Below are 15,896 nucleotides of genomic sequence, written 5' to 3'. Positions count from 1 at the left end.
TTCCACATGTCCGTAGATTTAACAGTGAATTTATGTAAAATCATGACATAAAAAAACTGTAAATACAAAAACAATGAAGCAGTGTGTAATTTACATCAATATACTGTAAAACTGCTAACCAAATACCACTGTTAATTTAACAGTAAGAATATGTTGAATTGATCATATTTTTTTGTAGAATTTACAAATTGTTGTGGTTTAAACAGACAAACTGTAATACTAAAACAGAATGTGATAGTTAAAATTACATCATTGCCCTGTTAAAAAAAATTAAAAAATGTCAGTAGAGGCTCTCCAGCACATTTCGTAAAACTCTAAATCAAATAAAATATCTGTCTAGTAGATCATTGCTTGTAACCATCATTTTGGAGCCACAAAAACCAATAATCGAGAACACTCGCAATTCATTCCTAGATGCTTTTTTTATTGTACAATGAATATCCGTAGAATTAACAGTTATGTATTGATTATTGTACATTGAATACCTGTAAAATTTACATTTAGTTAGCATTAATTGTACATGGAATCCCAGTGAAATGTACAAGTTATTCTGTAATGTTGTTTACATTTCACTGTATTTTTAACAGGATTATTCTGGCAACCACAGCTGCCAGTATTTTTCCATAAAAACAACGGATTTTTTTTTTTTTTTACAGTGCATGATCTGAGCAGAAAATGGGGTTGCATAAACAGAAACAATATTTACAACCCCAATTCCAAAAAATTTGGGACTCTGTAAACTGTAAATAAAAACAGAATGCGATAATTTGATGACCTGGCGACTTGTCCAGGGTGTACCCCGCCTTTCGCCCGTAGTCAGCTGGGATAGGCTCCAGCTTGCCTGCGACCCTGTAGAACAGGATAAAGCGGCTAGAGATAATGAGATGAGATGAGATATTTCATTGAAAACAGTACAAAGACAACATAACAAATGTTGAAACTGAGAAATTTTATTGTTTTTTGAAAAATATACGCTCATTTTGAATTTGATGTCAGCAATACATTTCAAAAAAAGTTGGGACAGGGGCATGTTTACCACTGTGTTACATCACCTCTATTTTTAGAAGAAGAAACCTTTATTTGTCACATGCACACTTCAAGCACAGTGAGATTCATCCTCTGCATTTAACCCATCTGAAGCAGTGAACACACGCACCCAGAGCAGTGGGCAGCCACACTACACCACCCGGGGAGCAGTCAGGGATTAAGTACCTTGCTCAAGGGCACTTCAGTCCGAGGCCACCCCACATTAGGTCCACACAGAACTCCACACAGAAAGGTCCCCACCGGCCTCGAACCCAGAACCTTCTTGCTGTGAGGCGACAGTGCTAACCACCACACCACCGTGCCACCCAAGAAACCTGTGTTCAATCCCGGGTGCTGTTAGGAGGTCATGAGGGGAAGTGACTCACACATACTCACACAGCACTCTGTAAATGTTTGGAAACTGAGGAGACCAGTTGCTGCAGTTTTGAAAGAGAAATGTTGTCCCATTCTTGCCTGATATACAATTTCAGTTGCTCAACAGTTCGGGGTCTCCTTTGTCATATTTTGCGCTTCATAATGCACAAAATGTTTTAAATGGGAGACAGGTCTGGACCGCAGGCAGGCCAGTTTAGCACCCGGACTCTTTTACTACAGAGCCATGCAGTTTTAATATGTGCAGAAAGCAGTTTGGCATTGTGTTACTGAAAGAAGGAAGGCCTTCCCTGAAAAAAATTTTGTCTGGATGGCAGCATAGTACTCTGAAACGTGTATATATCATTCAGCATTAATGATGCCTTCCCAGATGTACAAGCTACCCATGTCATGTGCACTAATGCACCCTCATACCATCACAGATGCTGGCTTTGGAACTGTGCACTGATAACAAGCCGGATGGTCCCTCTCCTCCTGGAGGACGTGGTGTCCATGACTTCTAAAAATAATTTCTACTTTTGATTCGTCAGACCTCGGGATAATTTTCCACTTCGCCTCAGTCCATCGTAAAAGAGCTCAGGCCCAGGGAAGGTGGTGGCGTTTCTGGATATTGTTTATATCTGGTTTTAACTTGCATTTGTGGATGCAGTAATGAACTGTTTTCACAGACGATGGTTTTCTGAAGTGTTCCTGAGCCCATACACTGATTTCCACTACAGACACGTGTCTGCTTTTAATGCAGTGTCTCCTGAGGGCCTGAAGATCACAGGCATCCAGTGTCAGTTTTCAGCCTTGTCTCTTGCATACAGAGATTTCTCCAGATTCTCTGAATCTTTTAATTATATTATGTACCATAGATGATGTGATCCACAAATTCTTTGCAATTTTACATTGAGGAATGCTATTCTTAAATTGTTGCACTGTTTGCCCACGCAGTCTTTCACAGAGCCGTGAACCCCTCCCCATCTTTACTTCTGAGAGACTCCGCCTCTCTGGGATTCTCTTTTTATACCAATCATGTTACTGACCTGTTGCCAATTAACCAAATTAGTTTTTTTTTATCATTAAACAACTTTATCAGTCTTTTGTTGCCCCGTCCCAACTTTTCTGAAACATGTTGCTGAGATCAAATTCAAACTGAGCATATATTTTTCAAAAAACAATAAAATTTCTCAGTTTCAACATTTGATATGTTGTCTTTGTACTAATTTCAATGAAATATAGGGTTTCCATGATTTTCAAATCTTCACATTCTATTTTTATTCATGTTTTACACAGTGTCCCAACTTTTTTGAAATTGGGGTTGTAATGTATGCTTGAGGTAATAAGGGTTTTCCAGCTATGCTGAGATTGTAATAAAATTACTGACACCGCCAGAACTTTGCGTTTGACGGTCTTTGGCCACAATGGCAAGAAATCAGGCAGCAGTGAGTGCATCATATTACACATTCTAATACAGCTGATCTTGACTGAGGACCATAAAATTCTATTACAATATGTGACTTTTGCCATACACAAATCCCATCAGTGTAAAGCCGGCTTTATAGGACTTGTCAGCAGGTCTGGCGCAGGTCCACTCCTCCCGCTCATAGCTACACTCTTTTCCTAAGTTTTTTTTTTTTTCTGTAGCTACTGAAATGTTTCAATAGAGTTACTGAATAATATGCTGAAGAATAATAACAGAACAATAGTTTGGCAGTTTAATGGTTTAAAAGCCAAAATAAAATGTTTACTGATGCAGATGAATAGTATGATACACATACAGAAACAAACATGTTAATTATATCCCTCTTGGTACCAGAAGGCATGTGTCAGACAGTAGAGTGGACATACAACACCAAAGCACTGGACTGTAAACAACAGACTCCCTGCAGCACAGTGTCAATAGGACCTTTGTTTGCCTCAGGACACTTCTGTGTGTGCGTGTGTGTGTGCGCGCATGCTTTAGGTCCAGAGTTCGCGCGTGTGTGTGTGTGTGTGTGTATATATGTGTTTATTCCTAAGAGCTTGTGAAAGGAGATACAGTGTGAAGAAAGATGGCATGTCACCAGTGTGCTCATGAGAAAAGCCTTTGTCTGAACAGGGAATGAATTGAAGCTCAACAACTTCATTGCCCTGACATCACGGTGGCATCTGTGATGACAAACTGCTTTACTGTTCTTGTCCAGTAACTAAATGTTCTCTGAGACTCTTCTCCCTGGAACACCCATTCATTATCCATACATTGGACATGTTCCTACTGAGGCACTCATCTTCAAATATATTGGCTTCATGAAAAGCTGATCAACAAAATATGAATTCTTTCAATTTTTTTTAATCAATGAAAAATAGTGTTCAACCAACCTTCATTTCAGCCATTAAAAATAGTGATGTATCTGATAATAGTACAACAATTAGGATGTATTATCCATGCTCATCCTTGATCGATGGAAGCCAAACAAGAGTAACACTTTCTGCGTACATCAGTTCTACCTGGCTGGTAGCATATGCATTTAAAAAAAAAATTAATTTTCTTTACTGTATGAAGCCTCGGAAGGATTAATCAGATTTTCCACAAGAATTAATTGCACGTCTTCATAGTGGGTGTTCTGATAGACAAAGTTCGGACAGAGTTTAAAATGATCACTGCAACATGTAAAACATAAGGGCCATGGTTTTTTGACCAATATTTTTGGTATTCTTTTGTTAACTGGTCAATAAATAACAAAAGCAAGCAGTCCTATTTCTTGTTGAATATGCTGGGGGGGAAAGGTTTTTAAAAAGTTTTCCACTTCAACACTATTTCACCGAAAATCACTACTGGATTTTATTTTCTATAAATAAAAATATCACATTTCGTGTTGTTTGACAGGTACACCTACTCACACATGCCGCAAGCAGGCAAAATCTGCGTGTGTGTGTGTGTGTGTGTGTGTTTTTAACTGGCAAAGACCAACCTTAATGCAAGCCAATCACAACATAAGTGCCATATTATACACTAATTTATTTATTTAAATCTCATTTAACCTCGTAAATACAGTCATTCCTCAGTATTGCAACTACATAACTTTCCTAATAGTTACACTGTAGTTACTGAATTGTAATTACCGAGTATTATTCTATCCACATTCACTGGAGATGAGCAATCGCACGCTCTGATTGGCTACTCTACTACTAGGACATCAGCTCGTATACCGTGAGTAGAGAAAAATAAAATGGCGAAGCGTGTTGCTGAACCAACCGAAGACAAAATAAAAACTCTACTGTACTCAAAAACAAAACAAAAAAAGCAACAAAATAGGAATAAAAGTATCTGATGGTAAGAACATATCTTTTTTATTTTTCAATAATTATTATGATAGCATTTTTCACAAATTGCTCCTGTCATTTCGCCGGTTTGTTGACATTCTAAGCTGAAATGATTTTGTCGGACGTTTTGTATAAAGTTTTTATTTATCGAATTAGCAAAAAATAAAAATGCTCTGTTTCTCAAAATCCAGTGAATGTGGATCGAATAAAACAGTTATTCCACTCAATCTTGTCGTCCATGGCTTATAGCCAACTTAGTGCTACGTGCCTCGTCAGCTATCAGCTCATGTACGGCTCGATTTCATGGAATAACTGTTAAATAGCTGAGGTGGGATATTGAGGTGGGTGATTTTTAATAACATTATTATTATTGATTTCTCATGATCTTATTATTGTTGTTCTTATCCTATTGTTTTGCTTTTTATTGTTTGTTTTTACTGTTCAGTGTCCTTGGGTACCTTGAAAGGCGCTTATAAATAAAATGTATTATTATTATTATTATTATTATTATTATTATTAAGGGGTTAAATTGTTTCAGGTGGTCCTGCTATGTAATGTGTTGTATCTGAAAACCATATTTCCCAAAACCTGGAGTTTATTATGAAACAGTTACTAGTTGTACACTGATTAGATATTTTAAGCATTATTGACATTCTACCACTTGCCGGTTAGCTCGATGTACATACAGTAGCTAGCTGCACATAGCTAGCTGCGGGTCAATTGACTGCACATGCAAATTGTTATTCATTTGTCACAAAGTACTTGGGAATTAAAATATTTGCTTTGGAGCAGCTTATATACGGGAATATTTAATAATTAATTTAACAAAGTGTGGGTTTGCCTCCTTCCATACATGCACACGCTGACTCTCTCCATTATATTATATTATATTATATTAGCTGGCTTTTTATCGTGGTATATCAGCTATATTCCATTCAGCTAGCATGATATTGAATGAGTCAAAGACGAGTTCAATTTCATGCTAGCTGAATGGAATATATCTGATATACCACGATAAATAGCCAGCCAATATTATTATTATTATTATTCATACGCATTCCTTTTGGGTGTTCAACACAACTTTCTCTTTCAAAATTCTCTCAAAATCTTCCATATTTAATGAAGCAAACCTGGCGGTCATGTTTGTTTACAAATCATCCCAGTCGCTCACTAGTGCAGAAGTTTTACATCTTCGACATATGACATCATGTTGTCTTGACAACCATGCAATATTATAAAACCATATTCAACGCTCATTCTCCATCGGGTAGAGTGATGTAATACACACAGGATAAGCGATATGCTAACAATATTGCATGCTATCAAACCAAATGAATGAAACCCACTAGAAGGGAATAGAACACGTTTTTATTCCATCAAAAAAGTGTCCTGTATGTATAATAATATATCATGTAACAATTATTCGCCAAAGGCAAAGTGAATATCGGTGAATAATAACTGAGATGAAGTCCAGGTTATTATTCACTGATATTCACTGAGCCTGAGGTGGATAATTATTTTAGTATAAATACACCAGTGATTATTAAAAAAAAATTAAAAATCGTATTTAAAAGATAATTTATTTCAAACTTCAAAGGCAGCATGCAAATGTAATAACGGTGCTGCGCAGACTTGTGTCACTTATCTACGCCGACTCACATAAAATAGTTTGTTTTGAAATCGATAAAATAAATCACAATTCCACCTTACCTGTGAATAGTTTTAGACCAAACTTCGGAGCATCTTTAGTGCTTTTAGGAACGGTATTTTCTTTCATCATTTATAATTCTTCCTCACTTACAGTGACGAAACGATTGGCCGCCATTTTGCCGAGTCACTGGAGGTGATTATAGAGAAATAATCCAAATCTCTCGACCAATCAGCAAGCAATTTTCTATAATCACCTGCGTATTTATACTGTACTATACTATACTATAACTGTATATGAGGCTCAGTTAGCTTTGCACAGAAACAGCTAATAGAAATGTCCTCAAAGGGCTACATTTTTCCTTTTCACTTTCAGAGTTTGTACTTTTATATATTTACCTGAGTAAAGAAGTTGAATCAGTATTTCTACTTTTATCAGAGTATTGTTGACACAAGTACTCTACTTCTGTACTTCTACTTAAAGGAGATACGCAGAGTGGATAGTATCTCCACCCTTGACTCTTGTATGCTGCATAAATGAGAATTAAAAAATATATATTTTTGAAAGTTAAAATCGACTGCAAAGTTGGCATTCGAGCTGCCCCGCTGAGCCAGCCAGCCCTGAGTGCGTGACGTCACAGCGGTAACTGGTTTTAAGGCCGAGGCCTTTTACAGCTATAGACCAAAGTCATATAAATAATAATTGATGGTGAAAGTAAGAAATACCGTTACCCACTTGCTCAACTAAGACTGATTTGACTTCACTGATTGTGGGTTGACTCTCATTAAAACAGGATGGGTGTTATAACTTATGCAACATACATGTACATGCATGCATTTTCACTGATAAAAGGCTAATTAAATAATCAGATGAACTGAGACAATCACATTCTGAAGCAAATTAAATAATCTTATACCGGTAACTTAAACACACAATACAAGTTACATGGATTAATCTAAATGCAGGTAAACAATGTGTTGTTTTTGTTGTTTTTTTTATACAAACAAGAGTCGGAGCTTACCCGTCTGTGTTCTCGCTTCTTGAAGGCCGATCTTGTGGCCGATTGTTTTGAAACAATCTGACTTTCAGTTGTTCGTTCAGTTCTCCGTTCATTCGCTTCTTCCACGTAAGGGCGAGATGGCAGCAATATCCAGTTTAGAAATAAGACAACTGCTCCACTCTTTCTCCATTCTCTCCATTACTGAGTACTCCACCATTACTGCTTGGCTTAGGCTAAAACCCGGGACGGAAAGGGATGTCACCAGTTTTAGCAACAACCGCAGGGAGGTCACTGCCGGAACAATATGTCCCGTCCCGTTCCATCCCGGGTTTTACCAACAACCCTTGGCTCACTCTCCGGAAGGACTGGTGCAACTGAACTCGCTTTCCTTTTAAAATTAATTAATTAATTAATTAATTAATTAATTAATTAATTAATTAAAAACCTTTCCCTTTCTTGTAGTTTTATTTAATTGTTGATACTGCACCCTCTTTCAATATGGGCTTATAGCCAATGCTCCTCAACAGATCAGAGGTCTCGTATGAGTCTTCAGTAAAATGTGCAGAGCAGAGGAGAGACCACTTCGTAGGCGCCCAATGTGCCCGTGAACTTCTCGCAAAACGCATCCAAATCTTTGCAGTTTGAACATTCTTGGGCCATGAATGCAACGTAAATCCACCTTCTGTCGTGTTGCTGCACTCGCCAGCAACACATCTACATGGCATGGTGATAAATTAGCTCAAAATGGAAGCTCGAAGTTGCAGTCAGCTCTGTGTTTTGGTATAGCAGAAATGGCGATGAGACCGATAGACTTCCTGCTGTGACGTTAAGCCTAGGTCACAACCGGACGTACGATTTTTTGGCCGTGCGATTTTTGGTGTTTCCCAAATCACTGCGTTTTTTTTTTTGTTCATGGAGAAAGATGCACGTTGGCCGTAAGTTTGTCTTGCAACCTGAAAAAAACGTAAGCGCCCGTAGAGTTTTTTTGGCATGACAAAGAACCTCTGCGGCCAGTCTACGGCTCGAAAATCAGCACGTCACACGCGCGCCCTCCGTGCGTTTCTTGCGTTTTTTGCACGTAGACCGGCCGTAGGAACACGTACGGCCGGTTGTGACCGAGGCTTTACAGATATCAAGGTCATTCACTCAGACCGCTCCCTATATGAATCACTTTAATCATAAAAATGACTATATTAGATTTATTGTTAACACTTAAAACTATTCCTGTGCCATTTTTGAGGTCTCAAGGCATTTATAAACGAAAGTGAGGCCATGGTTCTGCGTGCTTTAAGGAAAGTATGTGTGACCTTTGTGACCTCAGACAACAGATCATCTGCTCATGGTTGGTAAACTAGAGTTTCTGACCTATGGCCAAGTTTTGGGTTTTTTTTGTTTTTTTTACATGTTTATCGACGCTGCTACAGTATTTTTCGAGCGACTGGTTTGAGCCACTGAAATACTTTGCTGGCTTAACATTTTCCAGTTGAGAACCACTGTTCAAGTCTAATAGAGAGCTTATGCACGGAAGCCAATTATGAATAATGTTTTTATCCAGAGCTACTAATGGAGGTCTTTTCTTATTCTGGTAGAAGGTCCATTTTATATAAAACGCAGTGATGAGTAAGAACATAAGCCAATGATTTTTACTTATTACCGAGTAAACAGCATCATGAGGTCAGGACACTGGTAAATACACAACGTTTGGTATAATTTAAAAGTTTATCATGACAATGTTTTTTATGAGTGATTCCACGCTTATGGGTACTGAAATGGGGACATGAACTTATTTTTAAAAATTCACCTAAAACCATTTCTTTTTTTTACCATCAGGTCACAAAACATGTAATCTTTAATGAATGATATGTTAAAAGATAACTTTAATTTTCTGAGATGTAATAAAAACATATTTATATGCCAAAGTCAGAACGTAACAGAAGTGTTGTGGACATATATATTCTCAATTTTAACAATGTAGAATTACTTTTTGAAACATAGGAAGGCGATGTTTTAGCAAATATAATTAATAAACATGTGTAGTAGAATAAACATACACATTCTTTCAATAAGATTAACATGGTATATAGCTAGATTGTCATTAATTTGTAACAGACGCGAGATGGACAATCGTAACAGAAGTAATGTAACAGACATCATTTTGGAACTCATAGGCTTGACTTTGGCATATAAATATGTTTTTATTACATCTCAGAAAATTAAAGTTATCTTTTAACATATCATTCATTAAAGATTACATGTTTTGTGACCTGATGGTAAAAAAAGAAATGGTTTTAGGTGAATAAGTTCATGTCCCCATTTCAGTACCCATAAGCGTGGAATCACTCATATAATAATAATAATAATAATAATAATAATAATAATAATAATAATAATAATAAAGAAAATACATGAAAATTGTTGTCGTCAAAGCTTCTGGCCAAGGGTTTTTTTTGTTTTTTGGCTTTTTTTTTTTGGCCAAGGTTTTTCCACAACATTCTTTTTTCCAGGATATCTGTAGCTGCTGCACATCTCTTTAATTGTCTTTTCTTGTTTTCATTCCTTGCTCTGATTCCTCTAGTTCCTCCCTGTGAATGCACAAGGGAAGAACGAAAGGATGGAACGCAAGGCCAAACATATTTACAGAATGAGAGGTCCTTGCTCATTAACCTGTCATATTGACTTGTTGCACAGCTGTATTTTCTCCCACTGCCACATAGTGCAATTACAAGATGAACAAACCTGTTTTATTCAAGCACAGTTTAGTGTTTTTTGCTTGCACCATTTGTTTGTTTTAATTTAATTGATTCATTTGTTCATTTTCAGTCTCAGATTTATCCTGCTCAGGGTTGGGGTCGATCCAGAGCTTATCCTGAGAACACAGCAGGATCCTATGTGGGATGCCAGTTTATCACAGGGTGACACACACACACACACACACACACACACACACACACACACACACACACGCACACGCCCTGGAGCTGTAAGGAGGAAACCATACATGCTGTGGCACCTTGCTGCCATGTTTTCATTATTAGCACATCTGGCTGATAGGCGATGTGCTTGTGTTATCATGTGTTGTCCATCATTCGTCCATCCAGCATCATCCACATTTCACGGAAATCACTTCTTTCTCAATTCTTCACCAATTTTTATTCTTTTTGGCAGAAAGGTAGGTCTGCCTGGGGTGTGTATAGCTTCTACCCAAATTTGCATAATTGCAATTAATAATGAAGATATAGAATAATTAAGCCCTAATGAGCAGTTTCCACACAAATCACTTCTCCCTCAATTCTTCACCGATTTTGATTCTTTCTGGCATGAAGGTAGAGGTACCTAGGGTGCATATAACGTCTACCCAGATTTGCTTAATTGCAATTATTAATGAAGTTATGAAATAATTAAGCCTTAATGAGCAGTTCAACAAAAATTGCTTCTTCTCGGTCAATTCCTCGCTGTTTTGGATTCTTTCTGGCAAACAGGTCGGTATTCCTAGGGTGTATATCGCTTATATATATATATATATCTAGCTTGTACATAGTGTATACAGCTTGCAACATTTATCACGCAAGGTGGCCCACTTTAGATCGTTCCTTCTAGACTAGACGGGGCCGGAGCGAGCTACGCCGTCATTGACGGTCAGTGTTGGGAGTAACGCGTTACAAAAGTAACGAATTACTGTAATGCATTGCTTTTTGCAGTAACGCAGTAATGTAAGGCATTACAGAAAAAAATTTGGTAATATTTTACTCAGTACAAATGCCAGTAACGCGCGTTACAATGCATTTTTAACCTGCACTGTAAAAAATGATTTTGTGGGGTTGTATATTTTACTGATAAAAAATGATTATTTTTTCCACAAAAAAAATAGGTAAGCAAAGGTAATCGATTGCAAGGGGTAGATCATACAGGCGCTACCTATTAATATAGAGTATATAAACTTTTAATGGTGAGAAATGAGTAAACTACACCCAATTGAAGTGATGAAAATGGATTAAATAATAATCAGAAATATTAGGCAGGAAATAATGTAACGCAGTCGGTAGGGTATAACTACCTAAGATGACTAAAATATAGCCTACTCGATTCTACGCGCAATGATTCATGGGAGCATGCTCGTACCGTGCTCATGATTCAGCAGAAAACAGCACTCGTGCGTGCAGTGCTCCCAGAAGAAGAGACTGGAGCGAGTCTGCGTCTCGAAGGGAATTGCGAATTAACTTTTACAAGGACGCAAACAGTTGAGCAGGATTTATTTTGTTTTTTTGTTGTGTGTGTGTCAGTTGACCTGAATGTCTGGCAGAAAGAACAGAGAACCATTTAAGAGATATGAACACATGTAGCATCACTCCACATTCTAAGTTATTCTGATTTATGTGAATACTGTCTAAACTTGTCTTGGGGGGAAGAGTGCTAAATATGTACAAGAATAACCTTTTCTTAAACTTTTATCCTGGCACTAACTGTTTTTTTGGAAGGTTTTTACCTTTGGCACAGCAGAGAGAGAGTGAACTGCTTTTACTCCGGTTAAGATACACACAAACAGATTTCTCGTCTTTTTTGAACACACACACACACACACACACACACACACACACACACACACACACACACACACACACACAGAGAGCTTGTGTTGTGTTGTGTCAGTGGCTTAATCTGAATAATTGGTAAAACGCACTGTTGGGTGAGTGCTGCAGGTGTTCATATTTTTCTTAAATTGTTCTTAGTTATTCTCATTTGTATGAATACATGTGCAAACTTCTCTAAGAGGAAAAACAGTTGTGTGGTGTATTTTTTTTTCTATTTTTGTAACAGCTTTTATTGTTTTATATCTACACTGTGCCCTCCACTCTTGACCATTTCTACATGCCCAAATGCATCGAGTTGCTGCCATGTGTTTAGCTGACTAGAAATTTGTGTCAGCGAGCAGTTGTACACATGTATCTAATAAAGTGGCCGGTGAGTGTATATATGTGTGCATTGTGTTTTACATTGTTTAAATATAGTATATTGGATATGTTGCATGTTAAGACTTGAGTGACTGATTAAACAAGTTGACTTTAATACTGTCTGGCGTCTGCTGTGTCTGAAAATAGCTTCAAGTAAATCTAACCTTCCTGGAATAGGTAATAGTTAATTTGTCATAGTAGCTAATAATTATTAATAATTATTAATTACATAAATAATGGCTAAACATTTAGTGTTATTACTACTCAATAATTTTGAGTAATTTTTATTGAAAATCGTAGGCAATATTTACCTTATTTCTTTGAGTAATTTATAGCTGTTGAATGTAGGTGGTATTTACTCAAAATAATGGTTGAAATTTACCCAAATAAAGTCTATGCAAATTGTTACCTTAGATAAATTGGGTAAATTCTATAGGTTGTTTTTTATAGTGTGGAATGAAGTGGTGGTTTTTTTTCCTTCATACAAATTTGCCAAAATCACCGCGAGATCAGCAGAGGTGAAACGTCCGCGCAAAATGTTTCGCTTCCTTTTCCTTTAGGCTGGTCAGACAGGAGAGAGAGATGAGTGAACCTGCAGCTGATCTAACGGCGGATAGTACATTCTCCAGATGGGCATACGCCCATTACTTTAAGTTTGTGAAAAATAAGGATGTGAAGAACATCGTAGTCAAATGCACTTTGTGTGCTAAACCTAAAGAACTGTCCACTTCCCGAAATAGCACCAGTAATTTAACTAAACATTTACAGAGGTGCCATAGTAACATGAAGTTAGCAAGGAAGCAAGCGGAGGATGAGAGTGGCGATAAAATCACAAAGCAGCCAAAATTAATGTTCTGCCGCTCTGAGATGCTACTTCAGCCTCAGGAGGTTAGGAGACTTGTGGCGGAGTATGGTATGTTGTTGAAGATATGCTGACAGTTTGTTTACATTTTTGTCCTGTATAACTGAGTTTTTTTCTGGTCGGAAGTCAGACTAAAGTGATTGAGCTGCCTTTCCTTCGAGGGCTAATATGCCTAAGCACTTCAATATCATTAAAAGCACTTTGATTTTGTTATTTCTAATTCTGTTTTTCGAAATGTGACTGGGTAGCCTCATATAGCTAATAGTCATTGTCTAGCCGTGATTTAAAAGGCTTGTGGGTTTTTTTTCAGGCCAGTTTTATTGTAGGCTACGATTTGCCATAATATGTTCATTTTTGTTAAATTTCTGAAATGGAGTCATATCCCTTAGGGCTAATCTTTTTTTTTTTTATGAAGCATAAACTATGCTTAATGCTGTAAACTTGAAAACAATAAAGGCATAGAAATGCTAATTTTGTATCCTGTCATATCTTTAGACATTACAATACAATACAGTTCAATTAATGTTAATATGAATAGGCCTAAAGTTACAGTATTTCTATCACAATTTGCCAGACTTTCACCTTTTGTCAGTTCTTGAGATGATTGTTCCTTGTATTATGCCATGAGCCATCACTGTGGCTATTATATTCTAGTGTTTTTAACCATAAGCCTAGCTCAGTCAGATACCACATCACCTTCCACTGGATGTGTGATGAGCTAATTGAGCGTCTTGAGCTACAATTAGATTGCCAAATCCATACTTCCAGTTATTTTGGTGAGAGTAACTTAAAAGTAATGCAATAGTAGTGTAATGCCTTACATTTTAAATACAGTAATATTGTAATGTAACTAATTACTTTAAAATGACAGTAACAAGTAATAAATAATGCAAAACAGTTTTGAAGTAACTTGCCCAACACTGTTGACGGTCTCGTTTTTTGTTGTGATCAGCTTTTTACTTTCATGTGGAGGTGAAGAAATGATACCATAGGTGTGCGTCACATGATGCAATGTAAAGCTTCCACTAGGAAGTAGCTGCGTGTGCTCACTCTCTATTTGCTCACTCGTCAATTATTTCATGCACAATGAAACACTGATAGAGCCTGAATAATGAGCTTGACAAGTTTTCAGATCAAGGACTGATAGGATCAAGAAGTGTCAATTAGAAGCACCCTGAGATTCAGTAAAAATAAATAAATAAATAAATATATATATATATATATATATATATATATATATATATATATATATATAGAGAGAGAGAGAGAGAGAGAGAGAGAGAACTGGAAAATGATCAATAAAACACAACCTTAGAGCTTTAGAGACTAAAAAGTAATACTGTTACATTTCAACATTTAGGAAATTTATAAATAGTGCATTGGATAGGATCCACACACACATCCCTGTGGGACACCTTTGATTTTTTCTGACAAAAAAAAAGTCTGATACAACATTTCCTCTCTGCACACACTGAGATATCGTAAATAAATTTTTCTGCGTTCTACCATGCACATGCAGAGGAATCAAACTCAACAGCCGACAGTCTATTTAACAGCAGGGAATGATCAATGTTGTCAAAGACTTCAGAATTACAATACTAAACGCTACCCCATGTGAGCGGGTGCTTTGTGCCGGCATCCACTAAAGACAATGGTACGTCGACGCATCTTGGACTTACCATTCGTCATGGCAAATCTCCGTAGATCTTCGTACGTTTTCATCTCCTCAGTAGGACACTGTGACACACACAGTGCCATTGATTTAATCTTCCTTTGAATGATGTCTAAGTTGCACGGGTCCAGGAAGAACACATATCTGTAAAACATCAGATCAAAAGCAAATGAACTATCGCAATAAAATACATTGTGTTGTAGAGTTTCAGATATTCAAACTGATAAAATACAAATAGCAACGAGCTCTTAAATTGGTCCTCTGATGAATAATCCAGATACCACATCAGGCCATTGAATACAGCCTTCACTATTGTGTGATAAAAATCGACAGCAGGCAGCACATATTTTCATCCCAGGAGTGCTGGCTCACTCCAGGATTTTTTTTTTTTTTTTGGCAGGGTGAAGCAATGGCTTGTTTCTACCCATGACTTATTTCTAGTCAAGATCTCCATCGTGACCATGGCCTTGCCTTGGTCTTTCATAAGTGGGGGAGTGGGCACAGCGCCCACATGGAGCCATGAGGCCCATTGTCCTGCATACAGAGCAACAAAAGCAGCCTGTCAGATGCAAAAGAAACACGCAGCAGCCAAGAGGAGAAATCCAGAAAAAGACAGAAAGCTTGGAAGCTAAAACAGAGCTGTCAGTGATTTCGGACCCAGCAGGTCTCATATGTACATGGCTGAGACACAGCCTACATCGCATCTTCTCAAACGTATCTGAATGGCTGGTAGACTTGCAGCACACGTTACCAATAAATGTTAGAGCTACAGTCAAGCAGGTACGGTTGATGATGGAAGGTCATGTTTTAGAAAGTCCTTTATGACATGGAAAAAAGAAGCAAAAGGCTGTCCTTGGTTAAGGTGTAGTGGTGATACTGGATGGTTTCAAAAGCCAAGTAAATTTAAAGGAGGCATATTATGAAAAATCCACTGTTTCAATGCTTGTGCACAAGTAATTGATATCCAGACTCAGAGTGCGTACCAACCCACAAACTCTTCTCAGTTTCAGACAATCTAGTCAGGTTTTTTTGAGCTGCCTAGGCCTGAAAACATCTGA

The 15,896-nt window shown here is 37.4% G+C and overlaps 1 protein-coding gene across 1 annotated transcript in view; it reads right to left on the bottom strand.

Moving 5' to 3' along the window:
• slc44a1b (solute carrier family 44 member 1b) overlaps positions 1 to 15,896 on the bottom strand; it is a 106,540-nt gene that overhangs the window by 65,867 nt on the left and 24,777 nt on the right. The window contains exon 4 of the mRNA XM_060915109.1: positions 14,846 to 14,982. Coding sequence (XP_060771092.1) covers positions 14,846 to 14,982 — 137 coding nt within the window. The remainder of the gene's footprint in view (positions 1 to 14,845; positions 14,983 to 15,896) is intronic.

The sequence above is a fragment of the Neoarius graeffei genome, chromosome 2 (assembly GCF_027579695.1).
Source record: "Neoarius graeffei isolate fNeoGra1 chromosome 2, fNeoGra1.pri, whole genome shotgun sequence".
Lineage (NCBI taxonomy): Eukaryota > Metazoa > Chordata > Actinopteri > Siluriformes > Ariidae > Neoarius > Neoarius graeffei.
This window is presented reverse-complemented; position numbering and strand designations above follow the sequence as displayed.